This window comes from Lactuca saligna, chromosome 3 (genome assembly GCF_052625555.1).
Source record: "Lactuca saligna cultivar CGN05327 chromosome 3, ASM5262555v1, whole genome shotgun sequence".
NCBI lineage: Eukaryota > Viridiplantae > Streptophyta > Magnoliopsida > Asterales > Asteraceae > Lactuca > Lactuca saligna.
Genome location: NC_136419.1, coordinates 206,447,963 through 206,462,273, shown reverse-complemented (window position 1 = coordinate 206,462,273; position 14,311 = coordinate 206,447,963). Strand labels below are relative to the sequence as shown.

At 32.7% G+C, this 14,311-nt stretch overlaps 1 protein-coding gene across 1 annotated transcript; it reads right to left on the bottom strand.

The window, feature by feature from the left end:
• Positions 1-7,569: 7,569 nt before the first annotated feature.
• Positions 7,570-13,917, bottom strand: LOC145037763 (dnaJ protein homolog 2-like). The gene is made up of 8 exons (XM_078986477.1): positions 13,705-13,917; positions 12,723-12,890; positions 12,292-12,475; positions 11,183-11,321; positions 9,963-10,096; positions 9,745-9,887; positions 8,767-8,965; positions 7,570-8,071 (listed from the first exon to the last, which is right to left on the bottom strand). The coding sequence occupies exons 2-8, from the start codon at positions 12,870-12,872 to the stop codon at positions 7,749-7,751; spliced, it is 1,272 nt and encodes a 423-aa protein (XP_078842603.1). The 5' UTR covers positions 12,873-12,890; positions 13,705-13,917; the 3' UTR covers positions 7,570-7,748.
• Between the last annotated feature and the right edge of the window lie 394 nt (positions 13,918-14,311).

Genomic DNA, 14,311 nt, shown 5'->3' with positions numbered 1-14,311 from the left:
GAGATATGGGCACTATGAGTTTTTGGTTATGTCATTCAGACTAACCAATGCTCCAGCAACATTTATGGATTTGATGAAAAGGATTTGTAAACCTTTCCTTGACAGATCTATAATCGTGCTCATCAATTTACTCAATGATCCAGCAAGAGCATGGAAAGCACTTTCGAGAAGCATTGGAAGTTCTAAAGAAGGAGAAGTTGTATGCAAAGTTCTCCAAATGTAATTTATGGATATGAGAGGTGCAATTCTTGGTTCATGTGATTAACCAATAAGAAATAATGGTTGATCCAGCAAAGATTGAAGTTTTGATGAAGTGAGAACGAACAAAAAGTACCACTGAGATTCGTAGTATTCTTGGATTAGTTGGATATTAATGAAGGTTTATTTAAGGCTTTTCCTCGATATTCTCTCCATTGACAGCCTTGACCCATAAAGGAGCTACATATATATGGAGTGAAAAGCATGAAGAAGCTTTTGAGAAACTAAAGAAGCGATTGTGTGAAGCACCAATCCTTTCTTTACCCGATGGAGTTGAAGACTTCATAATTTATAGTGATGCGTCTGGAGTTGGGTTAGGTTGTGTTCTAACTGAAATAGATAAAGTGATAGCATATGCATTCGGACAATGGAAAATCCATGAACATAATACCCATTCATGATTTGGAGTTGGCCACGGTGATTTTTACACTAAAGATATGGAGGCATTATCTTTATGGCATAAAGTGTAAACTTTTCACCGATCGTAAGAGTCTTTAGTATTTGTATGATCAGAAGGAGTTGAGCTTGAGAGAAAGAAGCAAGCTAGAATTACTAAAGGATTATGACTGCGGGATACTTTACCACCCTGGTAAAGCAAATTTCGTAACAGATGCTCTTAGTATATTTATAAACCTGGAGAGGAAAAGTCCAAGAGCATTAAGCATTGAGATTATCTCGACAAATGTATATAGTATCAAGAAAGCTTGGGAGGAGGCTTGTAACGTCCCAAAAATCCATACCAATAATTTTTCTTTAAATCATTATCAAATCCATATTCATAAAAACATATCATAAGTCATAACATAAATTCAGAGTATTAATTCCAAAGCATATTTCATTATCAGAGTAAAACATCCCAGGCTGACTAATCAATGGTGTGTGCCATGCGATCACCCCGAGCTCTTCCCTCCGCTACCGGAAGTACCTGAAACCAAAACTGAAAACCGTAAGCACGAAGCTTAGCGAGTTCCCCAACCTACCACATACCCTGCACTAACACATACAGCATATATTGGGCGATGACTGCTATTCCGGGCCTCGCCTGCTACAACGGCCCCGCCGCTCCAGGCCCGGCCTGGCTTCAAGCCCCGCTCGGATACATATCTATTTCTTTTAGGCCCCGCCTGTCTCTGGGCCCCGCCCGCTAACCACCTATAGTACAAAATAACATATAACACGTAAATTAACATACCCTACTGCATTCTTGTCCTTAGACCTCACCTATCTTGGGCCTCGCCCCTATCCTGTCACTAGTGAGTCATGGAACCCCGTCCAAGCTCCTACGGTAAGTGAGATACGGTCCCACGCCCACACTCACTCCATGCCTATCTTGGGCCTCGCCCATGCTCTGCTACTAATGAGATATGGAACACCATCCATACTCTGCTATTGGAGAGATACGGGACCTCGCCCACACTCACCTTCCTACCAGGCACATACATGCATCACACAGACAACAAGTATACTCTATCATGCAAACCATTCCTTGGGCACCCACCCGACATCGGACCTTGGTCTGGAATATCATACTAGCAAATAGTGCCTAGGGCTAACCCCCGGGTCTTCCTACTCATAATTAAATGGGTCGGCATTGTGGCCGTAGACTCATTCACACAAAGGGAAACTCACCTACACTGTTGAACTTGTTGATAACCCTCTTGTTGTTGACCGAAAATTCTCTGAACCGCTGCTCCACTAGCTCCTCGAGCTACCAATAACAATACATATATCACTTAGTTCCAACTGAACTCTAGAAGCCAAACTAAGTCAACTCTGTAAAAAGTCAATCTTTCTGGCTGACTCTACTCGCCGAGTCAGTCCTTTGACTCATCGAGTACATATATTCAGAACTCTCATAATGCGACCCAACTCGCCGAGTCACCCCAAGACTTGTCGAGTTCCACGATCTCTGAGTCCCATCCTGTCCAACTCACTGGGTCACCATTCAACTCACTGATTTGAGCCTTAACCAGAAGGGGTTAGTGTTTCATGATCTGACTCGTCGAGTCCATGAACAGAATCACCGAGTCCAAGACAATCTTCAATAGACTCGCCGAGTTATTCTTCCAACTCGTCGAGTCCATGCCCATCTTCATCCAACTCGCCGAGTCCACCCATGGGACTCGCCGAGTCGCTTCAGTTCTTAATCCATACAGTGGCTTTTCGATCCATGCAGGGGCTCCAACTCATAGATCCACTCTTCCCAAGTCTATTCCTCACGTAAAGTTGCAAAATTTACGTGAAACCAAAGAGATATAGGCTTAAAACACTCTAGGGCTAGGGTTTGTGAGAAAGGGGCTTCACCAACAACTTATTGGCATAAACTTTATGGCTTTCTGGATCCTTAATAGCCTAGATCTGAGGTAGCAACCTCAGATCTACTCCAAACTCGGAATAAACCTTCTCCATACTCAAAATGCCCAAATCTCGACCATAAGATAGATCTAAATGCAATAAGGTCATCTTATTACCTCAAAGGATCTGTAAAGTCACACCAACTATGTATCCAAGGCTTCCTCTTGCACCACTATGAACCTCCTTCTCTTCCAAGCTTCAAATCTCTTCACCAAGGCTAGATCTTGCTCAAAATGGATATGGTGGCTAGGGTTCGGTATTCTGGGTGAGAGACACTGTATATGAACCCTAGGGAAGAGAATGAGATGTTTAAATAGGCACCAAGTCCCGAACTTAGGGTTTCCCAATCCAGACCGGACTCGCCGAGTCCACTTTCCGACTCGTTGAGTCGGTCACTTACTCTTCGACCTGGATCCCGCTCGGACTCGTCGAGTTCCACCCTGGACTCGACGAGTTGACCCCTTTGACTTAGGGTTTTCCTTTCCTTTCTTGGTCTTTCTGATTATGGGTGTTACAAAGCTTTAGAAGGAGTTAACCGAAAGGTAGAATTTTTGGTAAAAACGTTAGTGTTCAGTACAAATAACAAAGGATTAAAGGTATTCCAAAACAGAATTTTTGTGCCAAAGATGGGAGGTATAAAGGATCTTTTAATGGAAGAATCTCACAAAACCATGAACTATATTCATCCATGTAGCACCAATATGTATATGGATTTGAAACCATAATACTGGTGGTCAACGATGAAGCTCGACGTCGCTAAGTATATGGCTAAGTGTGTGACTTGCGCAAAAGTTAAAGCACAACATCAGAAACCATATGAGACTTTGGAACCTTTACCGGTACCCATGGATAAGTAGGAAGGCATCGCTATGGATTTTATGACTAAGTTACCCAGAACTAAGGGAGGTCACGACATGATTTAGCTGATTGTGGATCGATGTGCGCATTTCATAGTAGCCAATGAGCAATGGTCTACGGAAAAACTTGCCAAAGTGTAAGTGAAAGAGATGGTGAAAGTTCATGGTGTTCCCTTGACTATTGTGTCAAACCGTGACATTCGTTTTACTTCTCGATTTTGGAAGAGTTTACACAACGAAATAGGCACAAAACTATGTTTCGATATTGCTTATCATCCACATATTGATGTGTGTGTAGTTGTAATAGTTATTGTGCCCCAATGACCATTTATGTAATAGTTTCTTAAAAACACCATTTATGTCGTCTTTTCTTGCCACGGATTTTGTAGCTATTTCCTGCCACAATGAACATTTACCATGTCACAAGGACCATCTTTGAAACATTTTCCTGCCATAAGGACCTTTTGTGTGATAGTTTCCTATCAAAGGAACTATTTCTGAAACTATTCCTTAATGAGTCCATTTTTGTAATGTTCTTGCCTACATCACCATTTTTAATCAAATTAAGATATACTACTAAATATGTTACATGTAAACATATCTAATTTTCTTTTGCATGCATAGTAAAGAAACAAATTTTAGCGCTTTAAAAGAAAGTGTTTGTCAAGACCAGGCAAATCCTAAGAGTGACACTTTTAACTACACAACTTTCAATATAACACTAAGGTCTTTTTCTTCTCCATGTTTTTTATAATTCTCAATAATTCTTGTCTTTGAAGATCTGTTTCCCTTCTCCATCTTGCAATGCCCTAAGGTTACATGACTTGGGTGAGGAAATAACTAAGATTCCTCTATGGTGTAAAGTAGGTATTGCCTCAAGTTGAAATCCTTTGGTATTCTTATAGTTGAATAAATAGTTTGGCATAATATACAAAATTAGTTTATTGTTGAATTATGGCATAAACCCTTGAAAAAATAGGATGTTTTCAGCTTCAACATATAATTATATTCTACTTTTACCTCTTATATACAAAATTAAAACACTTGATAAGCACCAAGTCGTTATTGTCGAAGACATGGATAAATGTAGTGCACCTCTACTTTCTGGTTTCATACTCATGTGAATGTCATGCAGAAGTAAGAAAGTGGGACACTAAGGCCCCGTTTGATAGTTTCTGACTGAGAAAGTGCTGATTGGGAAAGGTCTGTCTGAGTAAGAAATCCTGAATGAGAAAGAAACATTGTTGTTTGATTGTACATCTAACTGAATATACTAACTGATAAAAAATGACAATTGTACCCTCCTGCTCTAACATAATATTAAACATGAAACAATTTTCTATCAATAAAGTGTCAACTATATTTATCAATTATATCAAGCCAAACAAAATTCAACATAGTTTTCTATCTCTGTCTCTATCACATTGATTGAAACAAAAATCAATCCAAATGTATATACATACTGGAAAACGATTGGAAAAAAACCACAGTAAACAAAATTCAACATATACAAACATCATTGTTTATTGAAACAAAAATCCATAGTTTTCTATCTTTATCACATTGCTTGAAACAAAAATCCATCCAACAAAATTCAACATATACATACACCACTATGTGCACATCTTCTTTTAAGGTTTCTATAAAATGTTGCCAGTCATATAGATCTTTGAATCCACTGAAAATATACAATATAAATCAATCTATAAATTTTTTTTTGTATTTAACTCAAATAGTTTCCAATAGGGAACAAAAATACAAACCTTTCATCAGCCCAATAGGAAGTGTGATCAAGGGAAGGAAGAGCTGATGTAGCCTTCATAATTTTGGCAACAGCAACCATATCACATATTGTTCTTATTCACAAGATACAAGTGCATATTTCAAAAAAAATGATTTCCCCCCTCATTAGGCTAAACCTGTTAACATATATAAAACATAAATTACCCAAAATGCCCTTCTACTACCAAAGATTTCCCAACTGTATTTAGTTCAATTTAATTAAAATTAGAAATCTGCACAGACATAAAAATGAATGAACTAGTCTAGATCAACTAATTCCAATGGATCAAAAATGAGTTTAAAAGCAATCAACTTTTACAGACAAATAACTCTCTGGTTAGTAGCATCCACCAAACACCAAATCAGTATTCCATTTGAATCAGTTCAAACACCCAAATAACTTAACATGTTGTCAGGAAATCTAATGAAACTATCCTGCAAAAATTTCATCAAAACAATCAATCCTCCTTCAACATCGAATTCCAGGTCATTAAAACAAATTCGAAGATAAATTCTAAATACTTCAGGAAGTTTCAATTTTAATTAAAATATCAACACCATCGACCAAGAACTCAAATTTTAAATTGCACAATTTCACATGGAGATTAGGTCTCTTCATAAAATATCACAGCATATACCTGAATGGTCAGCTTCGGGCGGAGGTCGGCGGGGTTGCTTGATTCGGAGGCGGCGAACATGGCTGGCGGGAGGATGGGTGAAGAAGAGATTGAAGACGCGTTGTGGAGAGACGTACCGGAAGATACAAGTTTTTGATATCTATTTGCCTTTGCAAACGTCGAAGGTGGGCAAGGTGAAGGAACGTGTGAGAAAGAAAAGGGCAAAAAAGGGAACGATGCTCATCTGTTTCAGCCAGCGAGTTTTTTGAGATGACCCGGTAAGACGTTCAAGGACCGAGTAACGGAGTAAGACGCATCATATGGAGGTATCAAACACATTGATCTGACCGAGTCAGCCAAAAGGGTCTGACTGGTCTGGGTCAGCAAGAAATCAAACAGGGCCTAAGATTGGATTGAATGCTACAGACATTTTTGATATGAAATGCAACGATTCCATGTTGCTGGTGCCGTTCACATTCCTGTTGATTGGCTGATGTGATGAAGTAATGATTTGGAATAAGAAGCCTCAGAAACTGCCTGATGCAGATTTATCTGCTTAGTCTTTGTTCTGTGAATTTTCAATTATTGTAAATATGTATAAAAAAAAATTAAAGCTCTTATCAATCTTTCATATAACTTTTTCCTTTTGTAACAAATCTTGTCCACTCCAATCCAAACCCGATCTAAGTAAAAATAAATACATATTGGGAAGATAAACATTTAATGTCATACATGGTCTAGAACGATAACAAAACCAAACCATATCGATATTCATTGTCCGCTTTATATAAAAATATAAACGCAAACTTGAAATATACCCAAACCTTAAAAAAGATTTATATACCATATAATACTTTAATAATAAACTATCTTAAATGACTTTTATAGAATTAACATTCGATTCACTTAGTTACTTTATGACAAATTATTATAATTTTTTTAACGAATAAAAACGTCTTACCTTAGGATCATACCCTCTAATCCTATCCAAAAACAACCTTAGAATCGATCCTATGATTAGCATCACAATTTTAACAACCTTGCAAGTAATGTTATCCTCCTTATAAATGAAGGTTTTTTTTGTCACTTGTCATCTTCTCACTCATTTTAATACATGGTATTTTCTAGATTTTTAAGATAGTTTATTATTAAATTAAAATTCAACATTTAATATGTAAGATAATATATATGTAAAATATTTATTAGAAAAAATTTCTCAATAATTTTAATAATTCAAATTTTTCTTATAAATTCAAAATTTTCAAATTTTTTCAAATTGTTAAAATTTTATATTTGTTTTTTTTAATTATACTCATGTAATATATGGATACCTAATAACAAAATAAAAGAAATATCATCATCATTGAATATAACATTGACACCTTAAAACCAATTCAAATCTCATTATGTTAACATATCATGTCAAACAAAGACTAAAACCATAACAAAACCGCAAAACCATATGGAACCAAAGACCGTTTATGTACCATATAATAATTTAACAGCAATTTCAAAGGAGTTATATAATATTAATATTAAATTCACTTACTTTACATATGACAAAATATTATAATTTTTTTTTTTAAAAAATGAACAAAAAACCTTCTAACAATTTTACAATCGCACCCAAAAACAATCCTAAGAGGATATCACATTTTCAACAACTTTGCTAGCAAGTATTATATAACGAAACAAACAAATACCATAATCATCAAAATATAACATAACACCTTAAACCCGATTCAAATCTCATAACAATGCATAAAAACCCTAAAAACAAAAAATATAATAATATCAGCCAGTCAAAAAAAAAAAAAAAACTTCAAAATATCATATCATATAAATAATAATCCTCTCCAAAACGGTGAAATATTATTTTTTATTGCTGGTTACACCCAACACGTTGCATTCCAGGTTCATCGTCATCATCATCATCATAAGCTTCTTGTTGTCTCTGATGTTCTTTTCTCCTCATTTCTTCTTCCATATTTACATCATGTAAAATCGTCTCTTCACATTCATCCACTGACATTGAAGATGAGCTTGTGCTTGAGGGTAAAATCGTCTCAAGAATTTTGCATTTTTCGGGTGTTAGTGCCCCCGGTTCAGGGAAGGTTACGTTGAAGTGAATTACTAATTTGCCCTTCATGAATGGTCTTTGGTATTGTGGCATACCCTCGTCGTTGATTCCTTTGTATTGATCTGTAATCAATTAAATTATTTGAATAATGCAATAAAAGTCATCTTGTTTTTTTCTCTTGGATTTATTGTATGAATATTTTTGTGTGTTTTTCGGAATAAACCTCAACTTTTATTTTATTTTTTTTCGGACCTTGTATTTTTTAATTTTATTCAATCTGGCCCTTTTAGTCACTTTTTCCAGAAAAAACTTGTAAAACGTGAAGTTTTTTTAAGAAAAAACTAAAAAGTCTGAAGTTTTTTTCAGAAACAATTAGAAGGTTGGGATTTTTTTCGGAGAAAAAGGCAAAGTTGAGGGGGGTTTCGGGAAAAATGAAAAAATACAAGGAAAAAAAAAATAAAGTTTAGTTTTAATTCATAAAAAAATAATATATGAGGTCTTTTGTGAGATTAACACTTTTTTTATTTTACCTATTTGACCCTTTTGCAACACAGTATAAATCCAAATTGACTTATTTTCACATAAAAATCGGCTTTATAATTAATACCTTTCTAACAATTACCATAAAAATAATAAATGAAAAAAGGGTCAAGATTCTAACTTTTTTATGGAAAAGATTAGTGATGAAATTTAAGAAACGGGTGTTTGATTTGACCATAACAAAAGCCGGACTTTTGCTAGAAAGAAAGTTTTTTTAAAAAAAAAAGAAAAAGAAAAGGGTAATTAGGTAATTAAAAAAAATAAAAAAATAAAATACCAGGTTTAATGACTTGTCCAGGGTTAGTTTTGATGAGAAGTTGTCTTCCATCGAGATGAGTGAGAACAAATTGAAAGCCACAAAGAGCTTCAGTTAAGGTGACATTGTGTTCCACATAAAGATCGTCTTGTTTTCTCTTGAATTTTGGGTGTTCTTTCAGTTGCACAATGAATACAATGTCTCCTGTAACTGTATCAGGCTACAAAACAGAAACATATAGATTTCATTGGTTAATACTAAATGACCATTTTGCCCTTACTCTTTCCAAAAACAAACAAATTTCAAAATATTAATCATGTATAATAATAACAATTTTAATGTCATTAAGAAACAACCAGTTGGTTACAAGGCAAATACCATATCTTCATTTGTTAGACTAAATGACCATTTTGCCCTTACTTTTCAAAAAAAAAAAAACAAATTACAAGTATAATAACAATTTTAAAACAACCAGTTAGTTATATTCCTTTTCTATTTAATGCCAGAATAAATGGCTTTCCCAAGTCCTAATTTCTTTTTTTACAAATTTGCCCTTGTTGATTTTTTTTTCTTTACATGTATTTCCACTGTGTCATTTTCTCAATTTACTTATTTAAAATAGAGCACTTTATCCAGAGAGCAAATAATGGGACAAAAAAAAAGATGTTTTTATATATTGGATGTTTTTTACTTGATGCAGAAGAAGAAAAAAACATCATTTATTATTTCCTTCAATTTACACAATTGTGACTTTATTTTCTCAACTATTTTTAAAACATCATTTATCAAGTCAACAATAATGAAAAAAAAAAGTAAAGGAAATGAGGATTATGAAAATAATCCCTAACTTTTTACCATTTGGCCTTCAGTTAAGATAATACTTTGAAAAACGTATCTAATTATAGCATTGAAAGTTGTTTTTTATATTTTTTTTTAAAAAAGAAAAAAAAAAAAAAAAAAAAAAAAAAAAAAGAAAAGAAAGGGTGTAAATTTACTTACAGCTTCATCAGCTTGACCCTGAAAAAGAATCTTTTGACCATTTTGCATTCCTTTTTCAACATGAACTTCAAGCACTCGCTTCTCCTGTGTCACCTTCTTTCCTTTACACTGTTGGCATCTATCTCTCTCACTTATCGATTCTCCTATTAAATTTACAAAATTAAAAAAAAAAAAAATATATGTTTTAATAAGAAGATATATTTTTTTAATAACATTACCAGAGCCTCTACATTCAGGACAAACATGTTGCATTTGTTGGATCATTCCTGGGCCAATTTGCCTGGTTGTCACCCTCATTCCAGATCCTTGACATCCAAAGCATCTTGATGAAGCACCACTTTTCGAACCTTTCCTGAAATATATATATATATATATTAAATTAAATTCTTAATTAATTTAATTTAATAAATATGAATAATGTCTTAAAGTAAAGAATGTTCACAAATTGAGCAAAATGGGTCGATGGCAAAATTACAGTAACTGACAAATGGCTACAAGAAAGTATTTGAGAAATGCAATGTAATTGCAAAATATGATTTTCTTTTTTTTATTTTTCTAAATTATTATAGGTTAATCTCAAAATAGACCTTATATTTTGTGTTTACTCCCAGATTAACCCTCAAAATTATTTTTTGCCTGATTTTTTTCATTTTTTCGGAAAAGCCCTCCACCTTCTAAATGCTTCCATAATAAACCCTCAACTTTTTTAGTTTTTCTCGAAAAAAACTTCACATTTAAAAAAAAATGAAAAATATGACTAAAAGGGTCAAGATCGGAAAAAATAAAAAAATACAAGGTCTTTTTTAGGCAAAAAAAATTTGAGGTTTAATTTGGAAAAAAACACAATTAACCCATGATTATATTATGTTTTTTGGTGGGGACCATTAATAAAGCAATTTTGCAATTCACAAATTACAGTTGACCCCATTGCAAAATTTATACAAATAGTTTAAAACAATACATAAAATATAATTTATTGAAATTTACCTTAAAATATAATTGAGTTTTATGCTGAAAAGTCTCATTATTTTGGGAAAAAATTTAATAAAGTCCGAAAAAAAATTAAATACAAATGTCCGGATTATTTAATATTTTGCCCAAATTAACTAAAAAGTAGTTATTTTTATTTTAACAGGAAACGACATTAAATAATCGGGACTTTTCTGTACAAAAAGAAAAATTAGGATTTTATCAAAATAATGGGACTTTTGTACATATAGCCCAAATATAATTTTATATATTTTAAAAAATATATAAAATATTCGGTGGGGACCATTAAAATTTACTCTTCAGCTAATATTTTTTTACTTTACTCGTTTGAATCATTAAAGATAAAATATAACCCAAACTGACCTGTTTTTACATAGTTTCAACGATGAAACTAAATTTACACAAATATTTTAAAAAATAAAAAATAGAATAATTATGACATACATACCCTTTACACTTTTTGCACAAGATATTCCTTGAAAGGGAGAGTTTCTTTGTAACACCATTATACACTTCTTCTAAAGAGACCTTTAGAACTTGTTTCACATCTTCTCCTTGCTTCTTCCTACTTCTTGAACTACCTCCACCTATAAATAATATATTATTCAGAGTAAAAAAAATTAGTGATGAATTTGTTTTTTTTTTTTTGAAAGTTCTACCCAATTATAGCAATATCATTAAAAAAAACAAATAAATTTTCACTCATATAACTGAATAGACTTTTCAAAGCATAATATCCTTACAAGAAAGCAATTGAAAGTGCTATGCTATAATTGGGTTGGTTTTTTATAGTCAAATAGGAAAATTTTAACAGAAAAGAAAGTAAATTACATGAATGGTCCCTATGGTTTGGGGTAATTTGCACGTTTGGTCCCTATCTTATTTTTTTAACTTGGAAGGTTCCTAAAGTTTGTTTTTGTTGCGTGCTTGGTCCCTGCTAAAAAGACTATTTTGCCCTTGATTTTTTAATTTATTTAAATAAACACACCCCAACCCCACTTCCACCTCACCTCACATTACCTACCCTACCCTATTTAAACAAACTGTAGGGACCTTTCGAGTTAAAAAATAAGTTAGGGACCAAACATGCAAATTGCCCCAAACCATAGGGACCATTCTTGTAATTTACTCAAAAAAATGAAGTTAGATGCTATATAATAAACAAATAAATGAAAATTCGTCCGAATTATAGTAAATATCATCCAAAAACAAAGTCTTTTCCACTTCAATAACTGAGAAGATTATTTAAAGCACAATATCCTTAATAAGAAATAACTTGTAAATCCAATGCTGTAATTCAGTAGATTCTTCAAAATACAATGTGTTAAGATAGTAATAAAAAAAAATTGAAATTACAATGCTATAATTGGGTAGATTTTTCAGAGTTAGATATATTAAAAAGAGAAAAAAAATTGAGAATACAACGATGTAATAGAAAGGGATGAAAGTAAAATGCTTTCATTAACAAATAAAAGAAAGTAATTAATATATATATATATATATATATATATATATATATATATATAAAGAAGAAGAAGGAAATAAAAGAAAACTGACCACCAAATCCACCACCAAAACCACCACCACCACCAAAAAACTGCTCAAAGATATCAAATGGGCTCTCAGATGAACTGCCGCCACCTCCCATACCCTCTTTCAAAGCATCTTCACCATATTCATCATAAATCTCTCTTTTTTCTGGATCACTAAGAACTTCATATGCTTGTGACAATTCCTTGAACTGAAAATTTTCCATGTTTTAGAAACAAAAAAAAAAGGTTAAATTACATAAAAAGACATTATGTTTTTGACATTTTTGAGGTTTAAAAGAAAATGTTGTCAAAATTTAGTGGATTTAAGAGGGTGTTTGGGATTTCATTTAAAAACAACTTACTGACTTATTGGCTTTTTCAAAACTCAATAAGTTATAAAAAAAATGTTCGGAAAGAAAACAAAAGAATATAAAACATAATTTATTAAAAATTTACCTTCTCAGGGTCACCACCTTTGTCAGGATGATTCTTTATTGCAGCCTTTCTGTATGCCTTCTTTAGTTCATCTGGAGTGGCAGTTTGTGGGACCCCAAGAACTTCATAATACTTTGTATTATCACTCTTCTTTGGAACACGCCCAAACATGATGAAAGTGATTCAAAACTGTTGGAAGGAAAGAAATTTAGTAAATATCAAATTATCTTTTTTTTCCTTTTTTAGATTCACCTTGTTTAAAACAAGATTAGATTTGTCAAAGGATTTTGGATTTTGTTGGACAAATGAAATCACACGACTATGTATGTTACAAAGAATGTAAACAAAAGAAAAACATAACATGTAAATGTTACCAAAGTCTTGAGAAGTGTTCAGATTTTTCTATCAGTGTAGTGTTTGATGTTGCATTATATTTAAATGTTTAAAAAATGTGTCACATACAGAGGTTTTACATGCTACTCACTCGTTAAAACATAATGGTTAATTCTTTTATTTAAGAGGTTTGGAGGCTTTCATTAACTGGTAACCCTAAATCATCAGACAAGGTTTTTAAAACCAGCGTATTTGGACTTTTGTCATAGAAAAAAGCATAAATTTTGTGAAGATAAACAATGTAGACATGTAGTTTCTAACTAGCGATTGCAACAATTTTATCCATGGCTTCCATCGTTATATTAAACTGCCATTATATTTTATTTTGCAAAATTATATAAAACAAAAAGATAAAATCAAAACTAAATCTGGATCTTCACCAGCACAGATAATATCGACACTTACAATCAACGCAAATCATCAAACAACATGAAACAACGATCTAGGACGAGCAATCAACAAAAATGTATTTACACAACGTCCAAATTCATCAATTGGAAACATAAATTTGAAAAAGACCCAAAACTATCAGTAATCATAGAGAGATCTATAAACAAGTTCAAACGCATCAATCGAAAACCTGATTTCGACGAAGAACAGTCGTACGTACCTAACAGAGAGATCTGATCTGTCGATGAGGAAACAGGAAACAGGGGAAAACTGGATTTGCAAGCAGTGAAAATTAGGGAGAATTAAAGAGAGCGTGTAGAGATGAGGTATATAAGCGGCATCAAGAACTAGGGCTTGTGCTGCTGGTGGCTTGTTTGGTCGCTATTGACGGCTTTTAACGTTCGCTACTCAAAACCTAATTTAAAGACATGTCCTAAAATCAACAAAACAGAATTGTACTCATACACAAATACATTTGTAGGGAGGTAGTGGTGAATATTACTAAATCCATCTACACCAAATTAATAATAATAATAATAATAATAATAATAATAATATTAATATTAATATTAATAATAATAATAATAATAATAATAATAATTCAAATACTCTTTATCTAATCTTACTAAATCTTTTAAACAAAAAATATATATTAATGTTTTTTTACTTATATAGATTTTTAAAAATATCATTTAATTAGCTGGTTGTTAACATACATGTAATATATTTTTATTACGATAATTATAATTATATTATCGTAAATTGTTACAAAATAATTTATTTGAGAAATGCTTGTAATCGTTTTTAAAATTTTTAAAACATATTTA